The 16,132-nt window shown below is 48.5% G+C and overlaps 1 protein-coding gene across 3 annotated transcripts in view; it reads left to right on the top strand.

Annotated features, from left to right (window-relative positions):
* The window catches only part of GRB10 (growth factor receptor bound protein 10), a 177,974-nt gene that overhangs the window by 85,282 nt on the left and 76,560 nt on the right, over positions 1 to 16,132 (top strand). The window contains exon 1 of one of the 3 annotated variants that reach the window (XM_045788519.2): positions 15,789 to 16,066. The exons of the other annotated variants lie outside the window; for them this stretch is intronic. Coding sequence (XP_045644475.1) covers positions 16,021 to 16,066 — 46 coding nt within the window. The 5' untranslated portion in view covers positions 15,789 to 16,020. Of the gene's footprint in view, positions 1 to 15,788; positions 16,067 to 16,132 lie in introns of those variants that run through there. 3 annotated transcript variants of the gene reach the window in all.

Genomic DNA, 16,132 nt, shown 5'->3' with positions numbered 1-16,132 from the left:
GGAATCTTTGCTCAGCGGGGAGTCTGCTTCTCTCCTCTGCCTGCCGCTCTCCCTGCTTGTGCTCGCCAGCTCTCTCTGACAAATAAATAAATAAAACATAAAAAAAAAAGAAAGAAAAGAAAGAAAGACTCAGCGTTGCTTTCGCAGGGAGCCGTTCTAGCAGCAGCAGGCACTGAGCAGGACGGTGACCCCGCCAAGCGCCTTCCCCCGGAGCTGCGCTCAGCATTTCAGCATCCAGCTGTCAGAGCTTCGAGCTGCGAGGGTCTGCGCTTCATGTCCATGGGCTTTGTTCATCCCTTAGCAAGATCTGCCTTAAGGTGTCAGAGGAGGCTGAGACAGGTGGTTTTTGGTTCTTGGAACGCTCACCAAATTTGTCCTATGAATTAATGGTAATGCTTCTTTGTCTTACACCATTTCAGCTTAGGAAAGGTCTCAGGACCGCTGACATCCAAATAACGAGGGGAAACCCGTATTTCTGTTCAGTGAGCCAACTGCAGGGAGCAGAACTTCAAAATCAGTTCCACATGACTTATCTCAGGATGCAGTGAAGGCAACCTGACGTTACCTCTCGGGGGACTCCTCCATGGTGAAATCCTCTCGATTTCGACTTGTGTGTATTTGCACTCAGGCTAGTTTTCTGTGTCTGTGTTCTTGGTAATTCTCTACCTTGCTTTGGTTCCTTCTATTCCCGTTCTGTTCATTTCTGATGGGTTCATCACGGGAAACAAAGGACAGGGGTTAAAAGCAAATTAGGTCTATTGGTGCCCGTTTTGATTGGGCGGGTGGGCAGGCAGCCCGGGAGGGGAACCCTTCTGACTGGGGGAGGGGTTAGGAAAAATGCCCATGGCTCATAGTTTGGATTACTGGAGAGGTTAAGTACAATACGTTATAGGCTTTTGAGTTGGGAGGAATTAGAATAATCAGGTTTTTAAAATGGCTTAATCAGAAAGAGGTTGAAATTTAGCAAAAATAAGAGGTGGGAGCTTCCCATGAAGTCAAAGGGCCGTTTTCGCAGGTGTTAGAAGCTACGTCAAACAGTCGGGATTTTCCGTGTCGAGCATCATGTTAGGGTCATCTTTGAGAACACTTGCAAGGAGAAAGAACCTGATTAGTTAATATTGTCAATAATTAGAAAGTTAGAAAAAAAATTACACTGAAAGAACTTTTTAAAGCTTAAAGCTTGGGGCACCTGGGTGGCTCAGTCAGTTAAGCATCTGTCTTCGGCTCAGGTTATGATCTCAGGGTCCTGGGATCGAGCCCCATGTCAGGCTCCCTGCTCAGCGGGGAGTCTGCTTCTCCCTCTCCCTCTGCTATTCCCCCGGTTCGTGCTCTCTGTGTGTCAAATAAATAAAATCTTTAAAAAGGAAAGAAGAAAGCAAGCTTAAAAGCTTTTTCAAGGTTTAAAACTATCTAAGGTGTACATTCAAGTATGCCATGGATCTCTCAGCTGCTCGGTGAGTGGCCGTGAGGGTTGAACACAGAAGGTGGAGTGGGCTTCATGCAGAACAGAGCGGATTTCCTTCCTTGCTCCAGACTTACACGTTGGCAGCTAAAGCTGAGTGTTGGGCACGTCCCAGCAGCTGAGGCAGGGCCGGAGGGAATGAGTGAACGTGCCTCCCCCCGTGACCTTGAACACCTTTCCCTCTGATCCTCAATAATTCTGCACACATTGCATGTAAAACAGGGAAATCAGAGGGACTCACCCTGGCTGGGCCACGGGACAGATGTTTTTAGAGAGTGAGCAGTGCTCATGCTTATTTCCACTGGGTTTTTGAAGCCACCAGGGATGGAGGGCAGTTCAGATCAGGGAGGATGGAGGGCGGTTCAGATCGGGGAGCCAGGCACGGCTGGCAGGGCCCAGGAGCCTTCCAAGAGACAGCAGCAGTGCTGAGCGCCCTGCCCCATCCCCACACAGGGAGGGGCGTGCGGGAAACAGAGCCCAAGCCACCCGCAAAGAATCTACACACTGAAGTCCCTAAACACTGAGAAATACAGCCACCAGAATCAGCAGACCACTGCTTTCCATATGCAGCGAAGATGGGGCTGACCATGGCTCTGAAGAAGTGTGTCCTGCTCAGGGAGGTGAACGAAAGTGTAGTGTCATAGAGGACAAACCGAAGCGCAGTGGGACGACAGGAACAGGTGGCGGGGAGAGAGTCCTCGTTTTAGAAGTGAAATATATTGGCATTTTCAAAGTGCTGGATTCTGTCTAAGGAGAATTAATGAGCTGGCATCACCTCCCTACAGCACAGAGAGACCTGGGAAAACGTGAGCGAGCCGTTGGACCCAGACACTCACATGTCCTGGAGCGTGCAGGGGGCAGGGAGAGGAGATGTTTGAAGAGAGATTGGTGGGAATTGGCCAGAACTGGACAGACAGCCCCCAGAGGGGGCTCAAAGAACCAAGAGGAAAAAGGAAGATTAATCTACATCTGGAAGCATCTGGCAGGTTCCAGAAAGTGGAAGGCAAAGAGAGGATCCGTGGGGAAAATGCAGACTTCCCAACGCCCGAGCGACCATCGGACCGGCAGCCTACGCGAGCCCAGCAAGTGCCAGAGGCTGACACGGGTGTTTTCAGAGCACTTCGGGGAACGTGACCATCCGTCTACGAGTACTGTATGTACTGAAAGCAGAAGAAAGCTTTTTCAGGCAAAAATCAAGAAAATTTGTTACTGGCAGTCTTCTCTGAAAGATTTATTGAAAGTTGTACTTCAGAAAGAAGATCGTGAGTGCCTTGCAGGGCACGGAGAAAGGGGCATGCTATTTTATAAGTTCAGTTCCATACGAATTGTTAAACTAAAGTTAAACTGACCTTTCGATAATCAGATGCCCCGACTGTGTGTGTGTGTGTGTGTGTGTGTGTGTGTGTGTGAGAGAGAGAGAGAGAGAGAGAGAGAGAGAGAGACTCTGTCTTTTGAGTTTGTTCTATGTATGGTTATATCCTAATAACATTTTAGGGTGTGTTCTATGAGCGATTATGTAATAAGACTCCAGTTAGGAGAAGTGGATTGTAAAATGATTTGAGACTGTATTAGAAAAAAGTATACTTAGTTATGTATTTTAAAGATTGTATTTATTTATTTGAGAGAGAGAGTGTGGGGGTGGGGGGCAGAGGGAGAGGGAGAATCTCAAGTGTAGAGCCCGACATGGGGCTCAGTCTCATGACCCTGAGATCATGACCTGTTTAGAAATAGGCGTTGAGTCAGTCCCTCAATGAACTGAGCCAGCCAGGCACCCCCTTAGTTACGTATTTTAAAATCTTAGTTGCAACTAAAATGTCAACTGTAATTACTGAAGCAATATACGTATCTAGTTTCTAATCTAACAGAAAAACATATAAGGGAATCTATATTTCATAAAAACAACCAACATCATAGAAAAGTAAGAGAAACAAGATGTGAAAAATAAAAAGGACGTCAAGCAGAAAATAGAAAACATGATTGTCGAGTAATTTCAAGCGTATCTGTAACAGTATTAACAGGCCCGGATTAGTAGAAATCTATAGAACCCTGCACGTAACAGACTCTTGATTCTTTTAAAAAATCTGTGTAGCTTTTTAAAAAGTTGACCATGTTTGGGAAACTGCACTTAATTTTATTTTATTTTTTAAATTTATTTTTTGCACTAAATTTTAAGCAATGTATTCCATGCAAGCCACGTTCTTCGACCCAGTAAGATTAAATCAGAAATCAAGAGAAAAAGTTCAAAACGAAAACACGTAAACATGTGCGTGGAAACTTTAAACACACCACTGCTCCACTCGCGGATTACAGAGGAGGTCACAATGAAAGTACCAGTCGTTTAGAACTGAGTGAAAAATGAGTGTAATTCAGGTAGAAAATTGTATAAGGTATTCGAGACTCCATTTCTAATCTTTGCGGAAGAAAGGAAATTGGGAGCATGACAAATGAAGAATGCTAAGGAATGTAGAGGGAGTAGTTACAAAAACTATGGTCAGATATTATGGGAATGATGAAGAAAGTATCAATAGGTAGGAGCAAAACCAAGAGCCAGTCTTCTGTAAAATCTACCAAAACCTCACACCTCTAGCACAGACACTCAGGAGGGAGATGGGCACAGGAAAACCACATGGAGAGCACGTCAGGGAGTTCCAACAATAACACAAGAAAGCCGTGAGCCCTTCATCCCTGTGAATGAAAATATGAGGGAATGGATAATGGATCGGAGAAACATAAAAACAAAATGGCGACACCTAACTCTGACAAGGAATTTGGAGCCGCGGGAACTCTCCTTCACTGTTGGTGGGAATGCAAAATGGCGCAGCAGCTTTGGTGGGCAGTTTGCCAGTTTCTTACAAAACTAAGCTTACTCTTACCGTAGATCCTTGTTACCCAGAAGAGTTGAAAACTTACGTCCACACAGAAGCCTGCACGGAGATATGCGTAGCTGCTTTATTCATAATTGCCAAAGAGCGTGGAAGCGGCCATGATGTCCTTCATTAGATGAATGGATAAATAAGGTGGTCCATACAGACAACCCAGTATTATTCAGCGCGAAGAAGAAATGAGCTATCAAGTCACGGAAGGACCCGGAGGAAGCTGGTATGCGTATTTCGGCATGGAAGCAGCCAGTGTGAAAAATCGACATGCAGTGCGATTCCAAGTCTGTGACGTTCTGGAAAAGGAAAAACTGTACACAGTGAAGAGACCAATGGTTGCCAGGGTGGCAATGGGAAAACATGACTAGGCAGAGCAGAGAGGATTTAGGGCAGTGACAGTACTGTGTATGATGTCATAAAAATGGATATGTTTGTCCAAACCCATGACACATTCAACACCAAGAGTGTGCCCTAAGGTCAACTATGGACTTCCGGTGGTTATGATGTGTCAGCATAGGTTTTTCTGTGCTAACAAAGGGAAAAAAAAGTACTATTCTAGTGAGTGAAGTTGACCGTGGGGGAGGCCATGCTTGTAGGGGGGCAGTGGGTATATGGGAGATCTCCGCACCCTCCTCTGAATTTTGTTGTAAACCTAAAACTGCCCTGAACCCATTAGAAAGAAGAACTATCCTAGAGATTACCTAAGAAAACCAAGACTATTTCTCCTGTACAATGCGTATGGAATGTTCTGTGACATGACAGAATGTACAGCTCTGTGAGTGGTGTGGACAGCACTCAAAAGTTTTAGGTACAGAATTCGGAAGAAATAAGGAAGAAGAGTTGAAAGAGGAAAGCAAAATGAAATGTAATTCGACTCTTGGCAAAACACAAAATCTTTTTTTTTTTTTTAAGATTTTATTACATTTAATTTTGCTAGAGAGAGGGAGCATGAGCTGGGGGAGAGGCAGAGGTAGAGGGAGAAGCAGACTCTCTTGCTGAGCACGGAGCCCGACGTGGGGCTCGATCCCAGAACCCTGGGATCACGACCCGAGCTAAAGACAGATGCTTCACCGACTGAGCCACACAGGTGCCCTGCAAAATACAAAATCTTAATAAGGCATTAACTCTGGCAGAATGGAGTCCGTAATCAATACCAGCCCTTCAGAAGTGCTTGGGGTTTTGCAGATGAGTGTCCTAAAACCTTCAAGGAGCAGATCATTGCTCCCTTTATATGAACTGTCAGAGAGGTAGAGACCAGACCCTCCACTCATCTGACAGTGCTCTGTAGCCCTGCAGGAAACAGCACAAGAAATCCACATACAGACATATTTCATGTAATCATAGAACCATGTAAAACAGGAGTCAAATTTAGCTGTTTGCCTTAAATTAAACGTCAGACAAACAAATGTTATGACCAAGTTGGGTTCGTTATAATCACGCAAGGATGCTTTACCAACGTTAGATGGTAAAGACATTGACACATTCAAAGATTTGGGGGTAAGAACGGTACCTCACCAGCGACCACAAAAACATATACAATTCTCCACTCAGAGAATACGGAACAGATGATGAGAGCAAAACCCTGACTAAGCCAGCGCTTTAGGAAATCTCTGTAACCTGTCACAAGCGCACAGCATCCATTGTACTGACAGGAATGGTATTAGTCGTGCCCATGAAAGCACAGAGTCATGCCCAAGTGCCTGCTGTCACTAGAGGTCTTCGCCAGTGCAGCAAAACGGTAAATAGAGGAACAGAAATGCAGACTTATATGGAGCAATGAAACCTGTGCCTATTTGCAAATTACCCAGACAGAAGATCCACACAGACTTACAGACTTTTAAAATAGAGTGAGTTCTTCAAGCTGGCCGATACAACGGGAGATCAACAGATAAAATGCCACAATCGGGAACAATCGGGTAGCGTAATGTAAAAAGAAATCCCACTGACAGTAGTAGTAGAACCAGAAGGTAGCCAGGAGTAAATTAAACTCGATGATCTTGTAAGTAGCAGCTGAAGGACATAAAAAAGATGTAAAGAATTGGAGTGCTCTCCCATGATCACGACTCATAAGCCTTAACTTGCAAAGATACCGCATGTTATCAAGTTTGTCTTCAAATTTAATGCACACGCGACCACATTTTGCAGAGTTTTGGTTATGACTTGTCAGATGGCTCTTAGCCGTATTTATTTGTTTTAAAGATTTTAAATCATCTCTACACCCAACGTGGTGCTTGAACCCACAACCCCAAGATCAAGAGTCACACGCTCTGCCGACCCAGCCAGCGGGCACCCCGGATGGCTCCTAACTTTCATGCGGACGAATGATAACAAGGCTTTCTCAGGAGCCATCATGATTAGGAAAGCATGGCAATGATTCAAGGATGCATAGACCTAAGGGCCAGAATAGACACGTTATAAAGAGCCCCACATGTTATGGAAACTCAGTGCAGCTCGGAGAAGTCCCGGCAGAGCAGCGAGGACCCATGGGGCCGGGTGGGGGGGACTTGATCCCTGCCCCCATCCTATCCTTGATCATCAATTTCAGGCCAATTCAGTCACTACAAGTAGAAAACAGCGTTTTTAAAGAACTTAGTCTAATAGGGGCACCTGAGTGGCTCAGTCGTTAAGCGTCTGCCTTTGGCTCAGGGCGTGATCCCAGGGTCCTAGGATCAAGACCCACATCGGACTCCCTGCTCAGTAGGAAGCCTGCTTCCCCCTCTCCCACTCCCCCTGCTTGTGTTCCCTTTTTCGCTGTGTCGCTCTCTATCAAATAAATAAATACAATCTTAAAAAAAAAAAACAAAAAACAAAACTTAGTCTGATGAGTTGTGAGAATCGTTATGTCCTCAGGCTAAGACAGGATTTCCTCGGTAAGATTCAGCACCACCGTAAAGGAAAACTGGTGTTTGAGGACACAACAGGTACACGTCTGTGCAGGGAGCAGATTTTAAACACTAACGGGCACACTCCAGCCTGAGAAAAGTCCTTGCGGAGCATTTAACACGCAGACTGTTAGTAGCCTCCGTGTGTGTTTCAAGCCCTCTAAATAATCAAATAGGAAACTGGCAGAAGGCACACCTGGGAAAGCATGCTATGTGTTTGACCACGGACACTCATGTCACCTGGGAAATGTGGCGACAGAGCTGGGCAAGGCAGTGTCCAAGGCTCGAGGCCTGGGATTGGGGTAGGAAGGCACATGTGTCACGCGTGTCCAGATCCCACCTGCTTTTCTCTGCCTGTGGTGCCTCCAGTCCCCGGGTCTGCACCGAGTGAGCTTGGGGGTCACAGGAACCGCCGACCCTGTGGGGCCCTCCTCCCTGCCTCTCTGAGCCTCCCCTCCCCCTCCTTGCATCTGACACCAGGGTCAGTGCTCGGGTTCCTCTTCACCAGATGCCCTGGGACCGCAGGACAGAATTTGGCAAAAGTCCAGCGTGTTCTCTGCCTCCCGTCATCTGCAAGGCCCTTGATGCTCTGATGCGAGGCCTGAAGGTTTGTGCCATGTGGCTGATGTCGACTTGGCTGGTTCTTCGCAAGGGACCCGGCGTCAAAAACACAAGACTCGCTGTGACTTTCCTTGACCTGTTCTTTCTCTCTGGCAGGAGGATTTGGTACGCTTGTGTGTATTAGCTTGTTGCAACGTAAGCTGCTTATTTTTGTGTGACAGTCGCTGCAGAGGCTTCACGCCTCTCCCAGCCCCACACTGCAGGAAGGCTTGCGTTTCCTTTAAGAGTCGGTGGTTTTCTGGTCATTAGAATTGCTCTGGACAGGTTTTTAAGGATATGTTTTTACGGTGGTAAAAATACATATGCCATCAAATAGATCATTTAACTTGTAAGTGCGCAGTTCCGAGGCGTTCATTATGTTCACGGCGTTGGGCAGTTACTAGCACTGTCTATTCCAAAACCTTTGGTATCGCCCCAAACAGGAAGTCTGCGTGTACTAAAGCAGTGATTCCCCCAGCTCTTGGTTACCTCCACGCTGCTATCTCTCTCTGCGATTTCGCGCTTTCTGGTTACGTCACAGACGTTGAGTCCTGTACTCTTTGTTCTTTGTGGTGGCTCCTCTCACTGAGCACGGTGTCTTCGAGGTTCATGCTGGCGGTAATGTGCGTCCCAGTTTCATTCCTTGTGTGGCCGAATTCTGCTCCGAGGGCCACACACATCCGTCCGTGTGCATCTGCGGCTCCCGGGGATGGTGCAGCAGGAGACCAGGTGTACGGTACCCGTTGGAGTCCCTGCTCTCAGGACCTTCGGGTCCATCCTTGGGGGTGGAATTAATAACACAGTCGTTCTGGGCTTAGCTTTCTTCTGACAGTATGTTTGTTAATGTGAAGTTTCAGAGGATTGTGGTTTTTTTTAAAAAGTTTGGTCTTTTCTCATTTTAAACAAGCTGTTTCTGGGGCGCGTGGGTGGCTCAGTCGGTGAAGCGTCTGCCTTCGGCTCAGGTCGTGATCCCAGGGTCCTGGGATTGAGTCCCACATCAGGCTTCCTGCTCAGTGGGGAGTCTGCTTCTCCCTCTCCCTCTGCCCCTCCTCCCTCCTTGTGTTCTCTCTCTTTATCTCTCTCTCTACCAAATAAATAAATCTTAAAATAAAAAATAAACAGGGGCGCCTATGTAGCGCAGTCGTTAAGTGTCTGCCTTCAGCTCAGGGCGTGATCCTGGAGTTCTGGGATCGAGCCCCATGTCGGGCTCCTCCGCTGGGAGCCTGCTTCTTCCTCTCCCACTCCCCCTGCTGTGTTTCCTCTCTCACTGGCTGTCTCTCTGTCACATAAATAAATAAAAAAATCTTAAAAAAAATAAAAATAAACAAGCTGTTTCTGATGGCTCTTCCTGTCTGCTGCTGAAGCTGAGCTGTGTGGTCATACCCTCACCAGGGCACAGCTGAGCAGGATGCCCCAACGAGCTGAGAGAGGTTTCTCGTCCATGCATGAAGGTCGCTAGAGTCGTGTGCATGTTCATTTTGGGACTGCAGTCCATCTGGAGACAGGGATGTGTGAGCATCACAATGAAGCCTCCCCAGAGGCATTGCAGACATTGCCCTCGGCGCCCGGAGTCACACATTCAGAGACCCCGGGCTCCCATGGAGACACCGGACTCTAGCACCTGGCTCCTGGAGTTGCAGGGCACCTTCTGGTCCTGGTCTTCCATACTCCTGTCCAAGCCATCGCTGCTCTCTTCTGGCTGTGCTCTCTTCTCTCGCTCCTCTGTAAGCTGGAAGCATTGGTTGTGGGCGTGCACTTAAAATGTGCAGAACCACGTGTGGCGAGCACATGTGCAGCGGGGCTGTTTCCGAGCTCCCTACCTCTCGTTGGATAATCTGTTTGCCAAGTGGAAGAGACAGAGTTAGAAGAGAATGTCAGTAGAGAAGGTGAAGTGGATCAGGAAAGATCGTTTTGTTTTGAGTCTTCCCCTGCAGGGACCCTTGGCCAATGTCACAGATGCTGGGGGTGGCCAGGCTTAGGGCAGGTCAAATATCTCTTGGTTCTTGTTTCTTCCAGTGGTGGCATGCTGTGTCCGTGGGAGACTTGGGACTACGTTGTGGTTTAGATTTTTCAATAGCAAATACCCGTCTCGCGTAATTACCATGAAAAATACTAATAGAATGATGATAACTTGCTGAACTGAAACTTCCCACGTGTCTTCTCTGTTTTCGCCGAGTCATTAGAGTCGCAGATTGGGACACTGAGCCAGATATGTTCGGTGACTTGCCCAGAAGTGACTGAGAGTCACTCAGTGGTAAAGTGTCCATGCATCTTTACATTTGGAGGTAATTTAGGGGAAGCCTGTAGCATGCACCTGTTCGTATAGGCTGTTAGGAGTGAGTGTTACTTTATGGACCGTATTTCCCCCTTTCTCCTGAGATCGTGCGTTTTTTTGAGCGGAAGAGCCATGTCTTACTTATCCTGAAGCTTTTGCTCTAGCGCCTTGTTCATACTTGTGTCTAGTAGATGATTATTTAGGAATTCCTGAATGCACATGCCATAGATGCCCCTGTGGGTTCCGGAAAGGCCCTGAGTTCCCACCCCTACCCTCCATGAGGGAGGCTCTGGTGATTCCAGGCGACCAAAGACCTTCCCTTCCCCTGGCCATTTAGGGGGTGTCAGGCGCATTTGAGGGGGGATGACAGAGGACGAAATCAGAAAGTCAGCTGAGAAGACTCCTGTTGATCGTAGCTCTTGGACTCAGCTTGTCTTGGCTCATCGAATGTCCATCTTTTAGTATATTATCCATGAGAATATTGTCGACATTTTACCTGCTTCACACACACACACACACACACACACACACACACACACACACACAAACACACACACAAAGGTAACTTGTATTTTAGTATCATCCCCTTATGGGGAAACGATGCTGTCCCTTAAAGATAAAGTCCTTCTTCTGACGTGTTCAACAAAATCCCAAATAGTAATGAATATTGGCCTCTGGTTGGACATTGAAGCCAAAGTTGATGATAATTTTGGTTTCTTTCACCCCCCCACCATGCCTAAACACCTTTTCTTAGGGCCGAGATGGCAAAAAGCTAGGGGGAAAACTATCTGTAATCCTTCTCCCACAGAATGACATCTTTCTGCCTTTTGGAAAACGAAATGCATTCAGGCCACGTCTAATTATTGCATTTGCCCATGTGATTAATGCTTCTTCTGCAGTATCCATTCAAACGACAGTATTACAGACCTTCAGAAACATGGGCCGTGTTTCTCTTTCCTCTGTTTCTTACCCATTTAGGTGACTTCCCTGTTATAAAAATAGGTCCTTCACCTGTCAACCAGCGAATTCTCCTGACTGTGCCACACGTGGGCACTGTCTTTATCCCATATTTACAGGGGAGGAAACAGAGGCCCAGACGTCAGAAGAGTCACCCAGATCATCCCCCTGTGGCGTGGCAGAGCCCAGTTTGGCCCCGGCAGGTTGGTGGGCTCCCACCCCTGGGCTGTTCTGCCTCTGGAGTTAACCTCCATTCTGCAGGATCCGCTCATGCCTTCCTGGCCTTCTGACTCCTCAGAGTTTTCAGTGCGTCAGAATGAGGCTTTAGAGGTAGGGGCTGAATGTTCCTTGTCCTGGGAAGCAGCCAGATAGGTTGGATCCCTGCAGCCAGCTCCCCATCCCGGACACTGTGCTCACTCCGTCCTTTGCACTTGGAAGAGTACCCATCTCCATGAGGAACACAGAATAAAAAGCCATCGAGGCGCCTGCTCGCTCTGTCTTCCTCAGCGTCGGGCAAGCTGGGGACCTCCCCGCTTCCCGTTCCCCTTTGGCACTGAAACACTCCTTCTTGTCACCCTCTGTGATCCCCGGGTCTCAGCTCTTAGGCTCACTTCCCTGATGCTCTGATGGCTCACGCCACGCTTGCCTGTTTCCTTTTAGCGGATCATTGGACGCCATTAATATTTCATGTTTCATCTCTGCAGGATGCTCACCGCTCATAGGGGCCTTTATCTCCCCATGTGTCCTGTGTTCCTCCTGCATGTTGGCTTTTCTTCCTCTTGCCCCTTACTTTTCCTGTTTCTTACATTCATTCAACAAATATCTTGTTGCTTGTCTAGGCCATGCCGGGCCCAGGGGACAGCAGTGAGCAATGAGGTTTTAATTGATTGGCCATAGAACACATGGACCTTTGCGTCCATCCAAAGAAGTTTCGATCCCTTTTTGAAACCAGTGGGTACAGTTCAGATATAATTCAGTATTAAGATCGGTGATAAAAGAGTATCCTTAGGTCTCCCTTAGGTAGAAAACCAGCCTATGCTCTCTCCTGAAGTCTAATATGCTTTTCCCCATTATATCACGCTTTACCTAAATTAACTTGTTTTTTTAAAACCTCAGTTAACCAGCCCTTCCAGGTGAATATTTTTTGGAATGAGTTCTTTTTCTTATATGATGTCGAACCCTCTCCCCGAAGGCAGATCTCAAGCTGGAGGTTTTCATAAGGAAAGTGAGCGACCGTCCCTCGGGACAGAATGTCCTGCTGCCTTCAGAAGTCAATTAACGAGTTTGCCAGTGTCGCTTCTGTTGACATGGCTAATGTTATATGTGCCCTGCCGTAAATTACTCCCATCTCTGAGCGGGTTATCCAGACTCCTGGTCCTTACCTGTGGGCGGGCACAGGTCTGGCTCATCCTCTCTGGGATCCTGGGACGAGCTGACATTTGAGTGGGTTAAATAGTTGGCTGCCGGTGGGGCAGCCAAGAGCCCGCCCAGTGGCTCGCACCGCCGTCCACCGCTTCCCGCGGAACCTGCCAGGGAGTGGCAGCCGACAGCCCCAATTCTGCATTTGGTTCTGACCAGGAGAGACGTTAATAACAGTCCTGACCTTTCCTGGGGGTGGGCGCACCACAAGAGGAGATGGGGGCATAGGCTGATGGTCCTTCCGTAGCTGTGGGTGTATTTTATAAAAATAACGCCGGCGGGCTTGTAACCTCCTTGTGTTTCCAGCTAGCTAAAGGCAGCTTTGCACAGGGGAGTGCTTCCCGTTCAGGGGCTCAGTGTCGTGACCCCCAGCTGCTGTCGCAGAGCCAGCCAGAGTATGCATCACAGCGTGAGGGTTTTTACCCCAGAGCCCGCGGGGGACCGTCAGTGACACGGATTCATGTTGCCCACGCACTGTGCCTTCTGCCCTTTCTCTGTGTGGCTGCTGTTTGTATTCTGAGCACAGTCTGGGCACACCATTCTGTTTCTCAGACACTGTGGGGTCCTTCCGTCACTACAGGTGACGTGTACTGACTCCTTCCTGGATGCCCCCCGCTGCCTGTTGAATAAGTTGCTTCTTCTTGGATCTTCTCTTGCAGTTTGCTTTATTTTCCCTCTTGAAAACTCTGTTTTGTTTTATAGTTTGTCAAGTATGTGTCTGTCTTTTCTATTTCTTTCTAGGCTCCTTGAGACTGGGGATCACGTTTTCAATCTTTGGAAAAAAACTATAAAGAATGTTGGCTTTTTAGGCTCCCCAGGGTAGGAACTGAGGGTCCAGCAGTAGCTGTGTGACTCCGGGTGTGTATTTTCACCTCTCTGAGCCTCAGTTTTCTAATCTGTGGAATAGGCGTGATAGCATGTAGCTCATGGGTGTGGTGTAAGGATTGTCTGTGCGATCCCAGTGACTGTTCTTATACCAGCCCCGCCCCCTGCACACTCTGTCTCTCTCAATTACTCCTCGACCAGCACGCAGGGCAGTGGACACAGAAGACAAGGGAGGTTTGTTCAAGGGGGTGCTGAATCAGGCTCTGTCGAGGGCTAAGGGTCTGCTCCTTGGAGACATGAGCAGGGAGTCCATGACTTGAGAAACGTACCCTATTTCTCAGCTTCCATTTGGAAATGGCGCTCTTCCAGTTCAGAGCTCTGCTCCTCCTGTTCCAGTGTCTCTGTGGGCAGCACCATGCGGAGTGAGGGGGAGTTAGGATGTATGAAGCTGTGTCTTCTCCTGGGAGGTTCAGCCGCATCCGCGGTTGGGTGGGGAAGCCAGAGACGCTGGCATGGAGGAGGAGCGTGCTTTCGGAGGGAGAGAGATTTCTCATGGCGGGGGTGCCCCGAGGGGAGCACAGTGTTGGCTGCACTTCCTAAATGGGGACAGAATTGCATCCTTCTGTCCTCCCTGTGACCTCAGGGATGGCCCGGTAGGCCTGACAGGGTCAGGGAGGCTCACATGGGCACAGCTCTGGCCGCTGGGTAGTGCTTCCTGCACGGTCCCCCTGCCTGCACACGTGTCCTCCTTTGTTGGAATTAGTCTGGCATTTGTTCACCTCGTGGCCTGCGTGTCACCTGCCTGGTGGGCCTGGAAACTACAGGATTGGAGGCTCAGCAGCCACCCAGAGAGTTTGGGAAGGCTGCCTGGCTGACTTTCCAGAAAATTCGACGGCTGGATTTATGGAGGCTGCTGACTCCATTGTTTAGACATTCAACTCCAGTTTACTGAGCACCTATTATGTGCCAGGTGTGAAGTTAGACAGTGAAGCAAAAGGAAAGAACATGAAGTTCCAGTCTTCCAGAAACTCAAGTTTAGAGAAGGGGAAAAAAAAAGAAAGTTAAAATGTAAGAAGGAGGCAACATGTCCAACTTCGGAGGTGGACAGACCTGGATCGGACTCTGTGCCCCACGTCAGGGGAGCTGAGTGCCTCTGCCTCAGTGTCTTCGGCTGGAATTTGTGAAAATACCTACTTGGCTGGTTTGGCAAGAGGAAGAGAAACAGCTTGGGCTGTGACGTACCTGGCCAGGACCTGGCGCTTTCTCGGTGCTCAGGAAGTGGGAGCTGTCGTTCATCGTCGCCACCATCATCATCAGTAGAGAGACTAGAAATCAGAGCTGTGGCCCCCCTCTCGTATGCGCCCAGCATGCGAGCGTCCCTTCTTCTCCTGGGACATTCATTCATCAGAACACACCACTTCATTTCTCTTAATTGAGAAACAATTATCATAGGACTAATAAGCCCTCGGTTGGGACCTCCCTCTGTTCTTTCCCTGACCCAACTCCTAAGAATTGGTTTCAGAATGAATCCGGGTGAGTCTCAGGAAGCTGTTTTCACAAACCAGAGCCGCCCTGGTGCTCCCGCTGTGTGACTCTGGGTGTGTATTTCACCTCTCTGAGCCTCGGTTTTCTAATCTGTGGAATGGGCATGATAGCCCACCATCGGGTTCAGGAGGGACGCAGCTAGATCCACAGAGCCCGTCTGCGCCATCCGGAGTGTCTCGTCTTTCTGGTGAAACCCTGTTCCCCCCACATCCTGGAAAGCCAGCTCTTCTCTCCTGGGCATTTCAGTTCTGGGAGCTGTGCCATTTCTTGGAATCGCCCGGTACGTTCTCCTGGAATGACTTTCCCCATCCCGAGGCCTTGGAAATGGGGCTCTTCTTAGAGCTGAATGCCCTCCAGTTGACTGTCTTGCCTGTAAACAGGGATCTTGTCCTAAAATTCTCCTCTTCTGCCAAGAGTGAGCATAACCATGCAAGGAGCGTGTCTGGCCTCTAGGACACTTTTCGGGTGTGGCCACTCCATCAGCGTGCCGTGGTTCTCTTCGTCCGAGCACACAGACTGTGCCCCGTGCTGCTGTCATCCCGCGCCTGTCCCTGTCCTCTCTTGCAAGATGCTCAGTCCTGGGCAGGATTCCCTCCTCTTGGCTGGAGGTAGCCCCCTTTCTGTGAGGAGCTGGCGCTTGCTTTCTTTGCGATGCCTCCTCTGCTGGTCCCTCCCTCACTCCGCACTGCCCGGGAGCAGGTTCAGTGTCCCCCTCTCCGTGGAGGGACTCATTTTTCCAGAGGTAGTAAAATGTCATCTCCTCCCTTGTTACTTCGTTCCCCAAGCCAGTTGGAGGGACGTGGCAGGGACTCCTGCCTGTTTTGTTAACATCTGCATTTCCAGTACCTGTACCTACGGCAGATACGTAGTTGGTACTCAGTAAATGTTTGTCGAATGAGTGGATTTGACACTTACGGAGTTAAATTCACGGACACAGCGTTAATGTTGAATGGGGTAATACGGACTCTCCAGTGTCTAATTTACCTTTAAAAATTGGCCTTTTTTGAGAGGGCAGTGCTAGTGACGGGTGGACTTTTGGACTGTGACCTGGATTTTTCCTCTTCAAGTCCCGTGTTCTTGGACTAATATTTTTAGGATGGATGGCAAGTGAGAACCTTCCAGGATGACCAGCTGTTTACGTAGTTTCTTGCACCCATCTTCTGCCTGCTTTGTGATGTAATGGAAGAATTAGGGGTCCGGACCTGCAGTCTGGAGAAGAAACACGGTAAATCATGAAAGAGAAAGATGCAGTTATAATTGTTTTTTTGAGTGATATTTTGTGGGTGTGTTT

The sequence above is a fragment of the Ursus americanus genome, chromosome 3, assembly GCF_024610735.1.
Source record: "Ursus americanus isolate L20-20 chromosome 3, mUrsAme1.1.p, whole genome shotgun sequence".
Classification (NCBI taxonomy): domain Eukaryota; kingdom Metazoa; phylum Chordata; class Mammalia; order Carnivora; family Ursidae; genus Ursus; species Ursus americanus.
This window is presented reverse-complemented; position numbering and strand designations above follow the sequence as displayed.